At 37.6% G+C, this 9,806-nt stretch overlaps 1 protein-coding gene across 2 annotated transcripts in view; it reads right to left on the bottom strand.

Moving 5' to 3' along the window:
* Positions 1 to 9,198, bottom strand: part of AMTN (amelotin) — a 26,726-nt gene extending 17,528 nt beyond the window's left edge. Inside the window, exons 1-5 of one of the 2 annotated variants that reach the window (XM_011927110.1) lie at positions 9,116 to 9,198; positions 8,938 to 9,006; positions 5,648 to 5,731; positions 4,585 to 4,650; positions 3,528 to 3,617 (exon numbers count right to left, since the gene is read on the bottom strand). In XM_011927110.1, coding sequence (XP_011782500.1) covers positions 3,528 to 3,617; positions 4,585 to 4,650; positions 5,648 to 5,731; positions 8,938 to 8,991 — 294 coding nt within the window. In that variant the 5' untranslated portion in view covers positions 8,992 to 9,006; positions 9,116 to 9,198. The remainder of the gene's footprint in view (positions 1 to 3,527; positions 3,618 to 4,584; positions 4,651 to 5,647; positions 5,732 to 8,937; positions 9,007 to 9,115) is intronic. The other variant, XM_011927111.1, reaches the window with a different exon arrangement.
* Between the last annotated feature and the right edge of the window lie 608 nt (positions 9,199 to 9,806).

Genomic DNA, 9,806 nt, shown 5'->3' with positions numbered 1-9,806 from the left:
GGTTTCACCATGTTGGCCAGGCTGGTCTTGAACTCCTGACCTCGTGATCCACCTGCCTCAGCCTCCCAAAGCTCTGGTATTACAGGCGTGAGCCACTGCGCCCAGCCATTGATACCTTCTTAAAAGGATATAGTATCTGTTAAACAGATATTTGTTACTAATGTATTATCTATAATCATAGATATAAATTCATAGACCTGGATGGGAGTTTGGAACTTTTCCAATTTGTAAAAAGAAGATCAGTTCCAGAGAGATTTAGAAACCAGTTCAAGGTAGCACATTGAGAAGATAGAAGTTAGTAAACTGGATGAACGAAAAAAAAAATTGGCCTCAAGAAATCTCCAAACTGAAAATTATTTCAAGTAACAATAATATTAAAATTTACAGATTTCTTTCACGTCCAGATTTCATTGGACAGATTCATGTCCAATCTTGGAAGACACATTAAAACATGTGATGGGTATTTTCAAATGCAAAGGTTTCTTGAGGCATAGATATTTAGTCTTGCAATAGTTGCCTGGACATTTTGCTGTTAAAATAAGGCAATTGTAGGGAATATTGCTCAGTAACCCCTGGCACTGGCATAGCTCGTAGAACTAGGCAAGAAATAATTCAAGGGTCACTGATAACTAAAGATTATACATTTAGTTATAAAAAGATGAAAAAGATTTGAGTGAGGTGTTGGCGTGCTCCAGTACTCTCTGCTACTCTGAGAACTGGCCTGAAGTTTGTCAAAGAAAGCTAAGGTTTTAAAAATTTATTCTTATTTCTATAGAAAATTCAAAGTGTCAGGAAAGTCATCAAAATAAGACTCTTAATTTCATAATTACAAACCAGAAGATTTGAAAGTCTTATGAAATAGACTCTTAACTATTGTTTCCCAAGACAGTTGGTGCAGGAATTATGGAACTATGGAATGTCAATAAGAAAAAATTACATACATTTATGAAAAAGGCTTACTCACAATCACGTGCTTGTCTACTGACAAAAAAAGGGGCAACAGAATAGGAACAAAAAACCCAACTAGCCTTCACATTGGCAATGGGAAAGTGGTTGGTATATTTTGGATTTAAGAGAAGATGAAATGGAAATTTCTTCTTTAATGGGAAGTTGGAGTGGAAAGAACAAAAAGATAAAAAGAGGAAAGTATAGATGTCTACGTAAAAACTGTAATGAAAGGTAATCTAATTGTTTACCAATATAATGATAAAGAGGACTTTTTGTTGTCGGTAGAGAAATTATTTGAAATCATAATAGCTAACACATCACATATTTACTATGCGGTAGGCATTGTTTTGAGTGTTTTCCATATATTTACTCACTTGATCTTTGCAACAGCTGTAGAGGAAGGTTCTATTTTAATGCCCATTTTAAATTTTGAGCAAATTGAGCCACAGAGTGGTTAAGTAACTTGGCCAACATCATATAAGTAGTAAGTGTAGAGCTGATATTTAACCAGAAATTGTGTGGTTCTAGAGTTCACTAACATAGTTCACCTTTCTTTGATAAATGCAAGCCTCCAGTAGGTGTCCAGGTTGTGGCAGAGATAATAAGCTACTCTGCACAGGGAAAGGCAGGGTAGGAGGGACTAGAGCTGCCCAGGGGAAGGTCAGGTATGGGAACCCTTGGTGGTAGCATGGCCTAGAGACATTGAAGAATTCCCACAGCAAATGGGGATTGATTTATAATATTGCATAGAGAGTGTACAACGTGAAACTCTTTATACTGAAACTTTTGTAGCATCTCCAGGCTCCACTAATGCCTTGACTTAGGAGGATACTCTCTGGGGAACATGAAGATGTATTAAGTCTACCTTCAAGGTAGGCAATCAGTATGTAGATTATACTATGATCACCTGTTACAGAGAGTCTCTTTTTGTTTGCATCTTAAATCTTTTTCAGAGGGTCACTTTTATAATCCAAATTTTTATTATCAAGATACTTTTTGTGTCTTTGGCCCCAGAAATTCTATTCCTAAGAGTTGGTACAAGGAAATAGTCACTGGAATACTCATAGGCTTAGTCACAAGGACGCTCACTGTAGCGTTGTTTATAGAAGCAAAGACTTTGGAAAAATCCCCAAATTTTCATAATAAGTAATTTAGTATACCATGGAATACCAAGAGGTCATTAAAAACAACATTGTACGTGAATATTTTAAAACATGAAAGCTGTTCAAAATATATTTGTGGAAAAAAGCATGTTATAAAACATTAAATATAGCAAAAACATTTTCTTTAAAAATTTATGTATAGAAAAAAGACTGGAAGAACATACTCTAGAATGTTGACAGTGTTGGATTATGGCTAATGAGATTCCAAGAGTATTTTATTTTATTTTTTGCTTACATGTAAATTTTAGAAAATTTGCATTCCTAAATTCTTTATAATTAACATATATTGCTTACACAATAATAAATGCTTCTACAAAAAATTAGACCATTATGTTGGATAGTGGGAGCTGAGGTTACATGTTGGGGAGAATAAGTTATCTACAAACAACTTAGTCTTGCTGTAAAAGGATTATTGTATTTTCCTCGAGAGGCTTTCTTTTCTTTTCCTTTTTTTTTTGAGACAGAATCCCCCCCCGTCACCCAGGATGGAGTACAGTGACACAGTCGTTGCTCACTGCAGCCTTGACCTCCTTTGCTCAAGTGATCCTCCCACCTCAGCCTCCCGAATAGCTGGGACTATAGATGTGCCACCATGCCCAGTTATTTATTTTATTTTATTTTTTGTAGAGATAAGTCTCACTATGTTGTCCTGGCTGGTCTCAAATGCCTGGGTTCAAGTGATCCTACTGCCTTGGCCTTCCAAAGTGCTGGGATTACAGCATGGGCCACTGCACCCAGCCCCTCTGGAGCCTATTACGCTATTTAAAAAAGTTTCAAGAAGGTAAAAATTTGGAATTTGTTCAATGTTAAAATGCAAACACTTCAAAAACAGGTGATGCCTTAAATTTGTATCTTAGTGTAAGAGGATTTTCAGGGGTTTTTGTTTGTTTGTTTTTGAAAGCAAGTGATAGTGGGAGGTGGTAAATGGTAAATACTGAAAAGTCCTTGGGGACTTTCAAGAGGGAATGAAAAACAGGGCACAAAAATGGGACGATTAGATTTGCTGAAGATAAACTTTATCCACCTCTTAATTTTTCTTTGAGATGATCTTGGTTACCCAGAAAGTCTTCAAGAGAAAACAATATGCTAGAAAAAAATCTTGGGATCTCTCAATTTCCCCCCATATATTTTTCACTTTTCAATCTTCCCCAACTTTTCAAGGTTTCCTGTTTTCCATTAAAATTATATTCTAGAGAGGTTGTGGTATAGCATGGTCAGTTCTCTGGGTAAGTTTTCATGAATTTTCATTAAGAACCAGATTGTCAAATACTGTTCTATGTTCAGTAGAACATTCGTCAGCTAACAGTCTGGGCAAAATTTTCAAGAAGCTTTAAAAAATTCTGTTTCTACTGTAGGCTTTCCCCTGAGAGAAAATGCTCTCTAATGTTAAAACTAAAGTCCAGCTGTTCAACTTACATGTGGTTGCAGTTGCTGTTGTAAATTCAACACTCCCAGGGTCAATGGGTGGGCCTGGGTACCAGGTGTCATTCCTGCAGCAGGATTTAACTGTAGGGCAAGGAAGAAGACTTTCATTGTATTTTTTTTTTTTTTTCAGTTTGGGTATTTAGGAAACTAAAATGTTTTTACTAAACATAAAATATATTTAAAGGAAGGATTTGCTATGTAAATACATAGTATTCTATTGGATGTATACTTAGACACAAAGATGAAATTTAAAGACTTATTTAGTCTGCTAGTATAACCACAGGGGCTATTGCTAACTTTTCCCCTGTTAAGTTTTTCTTTGGCATTTAACCTCTTCTGTTTGAGAACTACTTAGTTGATTTATTTGTATGCTTGCTTTCCCTTTTTGGCTACAAGAGCAATTATTTCTGAAAATTTTCTGTTAGCTGTTTTACAATTAAGAAATTAACTTCTCTAGGTTACATATGAAAATTTTAAGGTTCAGAATACATATTTTATCTGGAACATGAACTATATTTAAATTTGACCACTTAAAAAGTCCACTTTAAGTCAGGAAAGAAACTTATTTTTCTTCCCAAACAGATTATACAGATATTCTGTGAGAAGACTGAAGATCTATACAGATATTCTATACGAAGACACTGAAGATCTTTCTATCTCTTCCAGTTTACTCCTGTCATTGGGGGTGATAATAGCAGTGATAGTGTTTATGTGGATGTGGGGATGCTGTAGGGGCATTAAGGAAGGTATGGTGGAGGAATTGAGAGAGGAGAGGAGAAGAGGATAGAGAAACTGGGTAAGGAAAGAATTGGATCCATTTGTTAAAGACTCTCTTGCTAAGAAAAACTTTTAATGATGTCCAACTCCCTTGGACTCTTCTCTCCTCTCTTTCAACTTATCTACGTGAATAAGTATGTGTGTGTTTTCATTTGTGGATATACACATCCATATGCATGCTCCCCCCACCATAACATTAGGCATTATATTTATTTGCATAACATTATATAATATCACAATGGGTATTAAAATGATATAAAAGATCACTTACCAGTTGCAGATCTGGCCCCAGTGTGAGCATCTGTGTTAATGGTATCAGACTTAAAGAAGGAAAGACCTGCAGGGGATTGAAAATGATGTGTGAGACAAGAGGTTGCCTGCTTCCCTTAGGCTGTCAGTGGTGGATAACCTCATGTAATTGACACTCCTGTCAGAGGTGGATTTACCATGAAGGTAAATAAAGATGAAGCCTTGGGGCCTGTCAGTAGCATTGCCCCGTTTGTGGCCCTGGGAGGTCTCCTAGCTATGTTTCAAGCTTACGGTACTTATCAGCTTCAGAAAATTTGTGATTTACTCTTATTTCTTATCCAATTATAAATATTTATTTCAGTACTTAATTTTACATATCTAATTTTGTATTCTTTTTCTTAAAGAGGGTTCCCAAATTGTATAAGATTCAGTCTCCTTAAGAGGGGGAAATGGTTCTTGACTTGAGTGTTCTGTTGACTAAGGAGAAGACTTTAGACTCTAGTGTTATCTGATTGTACTACTTCACAAAATGTAGAAGTAGGTAAGCCATGGTCCTTCACGGCAGAGGAAGAGTTGAAGTGGGAAGGAGCGTAGTTGCCAAAAGATATTGCAGTTTTCAAAAGTATTTACGCTTTGAAGAAACAGATTAAATAGCAACACATCAACACATCAACAACAATGAAACTTCACAAAACCAGGAGGAAATCTGCAGTTATTTTTTATAGATCACCTCTGATTCCCTACTATTGCTAGCAAATACTGCATATGATAATGCCATAGTACCTGAAGGCCATAGATGACCAAGCTTTGCAAAAAGACATTGTTATTCCTTTTCAAAGTTGACTAGATTTCACTGCTAAACCAAAGTATTATTTAGATAAAAGGAAAAAGAATTAGAGTGCTTTACTTTTCCTATGCAAATTTTTCAGAAAATTGTATCAGTTCTTATCTCCACTCCCAAATGAAAAGCCTCTCTCTCTTGTTTAGTCTTGTACAGTCTTCATGTAAATTTTGATTTTAAACCTACCAGTCTTAATGTGTTTTCTTTACCGGTTTGTACACGTTCCCTTTTGTAGGACTCTTACCTGATTTGACTGCTGTTGGTTTGGTAGTGTTCCCTGATCCAGAGCCAGTTTTGTGGGAGGGAGTCCCAAAGCAGGTTTGAGCTGCTTTTGTGAAAACAAATACATATTTGATGAGGCAGGAATGTGTTTAAGATTTTGTATCCATTTATATCCAGGTTGCCCCCAGTGCAAAAATGTCTACATTAAGGCTTTGGTATTTTAGAGGAGTTTAATTCCCTGAAACATTGTGTGCATGGTAGGACATGTAATTGTCGAGTGGAAAAATGCCAGCCCAGGAGGAGTGGGATGGTGTGGGGGCACGGGGGCTGGGATGCACCTGAGCACATGGGATATCTTGTGGTGGTTCCTGGCTCCCATTTCTTTTTTGTACCTGCCTTTATCTTTTGCCAGGACATGAATATATAATCTGTACGTTAGCTCTGTGCACATTTGCTTTTTCTCAGGGCTTGAGATAAGCTGCCGTCATTCTTACTACCTTTTCAGGAAGCTTCCCACTTTTGCCATGCCTGCCACATCACTCTTGTAACAGAAGTTCAGTTTTCTTTCTGGCCTGGATATTTTATTAGTGTATTAAAAATCACTGAATTTTAGATATGAAAATATTCCTTCTACGCATTTGGTCTAGTTGTATTACTTTGTCTAACAGATGAGGCAACTGATGCTTACGGTAAACTGCCCAAGGTGACATGGTGAGCAGCAGAGCTAGTGCTAGATCCCTGTAAGTGCTCTTAGTATCCAAATAAAAAAGCTTCTCTTTTGGCAGGTTGACCAAATCTGCTTTTGCTCCTGGAGGCATCCTGGAAGGCACAGGGGTGTGGCCCTCTGGCTCTGCAGCCAACCTTGAGTCATTTAAGGTTACTCTGGAGCAGTTCTGGTTTCACATTGGAGTTTCCCTTTAGTTATGAGGAGAGGTTGGGGCTGGGCACCGTGGCTCACACCTGTAATCCCAGCACTTTGGAAGGCCAAGGCGGGAGGATCACTTGAGGTTAGGATGTTAGGACCAGCCTGGGTAACATGGTGAAACCCTGTCTTTACTAAAAATACAAAATGCTGCTTGGGAGGTTGAGGCAGGAGAATCGCTTGAACCCAGGAGCAGGAGGTTGCAGAGCGAGACTATGTCTCAAAAAAAAAGAAAAAAAAAGGAGAGGTTGGTATTACCTGTTCTAGGAGGTCCCTTTCAGCTTTAAGATTATGTGTGTGTGTGTGTGTGTGTGTGTGTGTGTGTATATATATATATATATATATTTCGTAAGTCTTTTCATCTCCCACAATCTATTGTTAGCATAGCAGCCAGAGTGACCCTGTGAAAATGATAGTCTAATCTTGTCACTTCTCTGCTGAGTTCCTGCAATGACTACCATTTTTTTTTCTTTTCTTTCTTTGCTTTTGTTTTTTTTTGAGATGGAGTCTTGTTCTGTCATCCAGACTGGAGTGCAGTGGCGTGATCTCAGCTCACTGTGACCTCTGCCTCCCGGGTTCAAATGATTCTCCTGCCTCAGCCTCCTGAGTAGCTGGAATTACCAGTGCACACCACCACATCCAGCTAATTTTTGTATTTTTCGTAGAGATGGGGTTTCACCATATTGGTCAGGCTGGTCTTGAACTCCTGACCTGAAGTTATTTGCCCACCTTGGCCTCTCAAAGTGTTGGGATTACAGGCATGAGCCACCGTGCCTGGCCAACGGCTGTCAATTTCACTCAGAGTAAAAGCCAGACACCCCACAGTGGTCTACAGGGTCTTTATGATCCAGGCCCCCAGTAGCTCTCTGATCTTTCCCACCTCATTTCCTTTCCCTCACTCTGCTCTGGCCATCCAGCCTTTTTGCTGTTTCTGGGACAGGTAAAGTCCATTCCTGCTTCAGAATTTCACCTCCACCTGTCCCCTCTGTCTGGAATGTTCTTTCCCTGGACATTGGCTTCACTCTCTCACCTGCTTCTTTATTGAAGCCAAACCTGACTGCTGTCCTGAATATGCAGCCTACCCCTTCTCCACTGTGCACCACCAGCCTGCTCCATCTCACCCTGCTCTGGGGTCTTTTTTATGTAGTGCCCACCACCTCCTATCCTGTCATGTGACCTACTGATTTAGACTGCTCACCATTTATCATTTGTTTCCTTGCTAAAATATAGACTTCACAAGGGTGGCAACATTGGTTTATTCAGTGATCTATCTCAAGAAGATAAATCCATGTCTGGCATATAGTAAGCACTTAACAAATATTTGTTGGAGGAATAAAATCTTGTTTTCTTCTAGGGCCTTCACTTTCTATGACTTTGATTTGTCTTATATTTTTTTTTTTTCTAGCATTATGTTTTCCATCTGGTACTTTTCCTCAAACTTTTGATCTACTGAAAATAATTGCTAGGCTGTTGTATGTGTCCATATTTGCAAATGGATTCACTCTTTACAACTTTATGCTAACTCAGTAAATTCATTTACAAATAGTAAAAAATACCTTGTCTATGTGTCCTGATGTTTCATTTGGTATTGCTTCTATACTGAATAGACATTTCAGTGTCGCCTCCCTGCTGCCCTGCCCCACTAACTCTCTAGCTGATCTCATTGTCTATTAGCAATTTACCGTAGCCTGCACAGCAGGCCTGCTCCACCCCCAGCCCACTTCACATGACAGTTGTGCTCCTGGAAAGTTTTGCTTATTTTGAGTTTTCACCAATTATGTGGTAATTTAAATATACAAAAGAAACTGTATTTTGAAGAATCTTTTGGTAATTGTATTTGGCGGAGTGAAAGAACCATTTGTTCTATAAAAAAATTAACTTCATACTTTACCTTGTTTAGAAAATTAAACTTTTACAGACAACTTCTTTCAAGGAAGGCACACACACACACACACACACAAGTATATATTTGGGATAAAGTGAGAAAGAGGTTGGCTACCTTATCTTGTTTCATCCTCTCCCCGCATAATCCCACCCTGTTCATTTCCTTCACATAACTAGTTGCCAAGAAAAAATTTCTTTTTGGAAAATAAAATAATCATACACTTAAGGCACTCATTTGTCTCCTAATTTCTAGCCTATTGCTCTGCCAAAATAATTGACCTTTTACCACGATGGAGTGGATGCATTTAAAAAATACAAGTACATTGAAATATGTACCAACAACTTATTAGCTTGTCATTTTCTGCCTTGGAAAATAAACACTGGACACTCTCAGGGAATGAGTCACAAAACAGAGCAGTTTTGATGGAGGGCAGGAGAGAGGTAGGTCTGCAACTAGAGATGCTGTTGAAGCTGGTTGGCATATAAAACAAACATAACATACTTACTGGTAATGACTGAGTTGATTCTAGAAGGCAAAACAGTAGAATCGTAGTCTTCATGTTTCAAATTGCTACCTAAAACAACAAAACAGTGTTACGCTTCCACTGTATTTTTTTTCCTTTTAAGAGAAAATGATACTTTAAAAACGAATGTTCTACTTGAAACATGGTCGATTAATGTTACCTTTGTGTCCAGAAAGCAAAATCTATAATACTTAAAGTCCAGTTGATTTCTCAAGTTTACTCTGGTGAAAATTTTTACCCTTCAATGATGTATGTGTTTGTAGAAGAAATTTAAACTCAGTTCCAGGAGACTGGAAACTGAGAAACCAATCAGGATTTAGCTGTCTGTTAAATCATTTGGTTTTTTTCATTTCCCAACACTTCATTAGGTGGGTTATTAGCTGCAGACACGATATTACCCAATGTCTACCATTTGAATAGAAGGTGTTTCAGGGAGACAACCTTATGTAATTAAAAAAAGATGCAGACAATAAAATAATTTAAATGCTTCTTCACCTCCCTCTTCTTCCCAAATGATTTCTCAGATGTACGTGTTTTATCATGTATGTATGAACACATAAATCAAACATCAAAATACAGGGTTCTGTGCATAGTTTAAAAAATGAAGTCTATTATGTAGATTGCTCTAGAACTTATGTTTTCTTAACAAATAATGGACAACTTTGTGTGTTAGTACATACAGGTTTATTTTATTTAATGTGTACACAACATTATATCACATTTCTTTTTGATGGACATTTAATCCATTTCCATTTTATTTTGTAATTACAAAGGTGTCACAAGCACCATTCTTATAGAACCTTTTTTCCCACACATGTGGGAGTATTTTCATAGGTGTTATTCTTAGAAGT

This window comes from Colobus angolensis, unplaced genomic scaffold (assembly GCF_000951035.1).
Source record: "Colobus angolensis palliatus isolate OR3802 unplaced genomic scaffold, Cang.pa_1.0 Scaffold70, whole genome shotgun sequence".
In the NCBI taxonomy this organism is placed as follows: domain Eukaryota; kingdom Metazoa; phylum Chordata; class Mammalia; order Primates; family Cercopithecidae; genus Colobus; species Colobus angolensis.
This window is presented reverse-complemented; position numbering and strand designations above follow the sequence as displayed.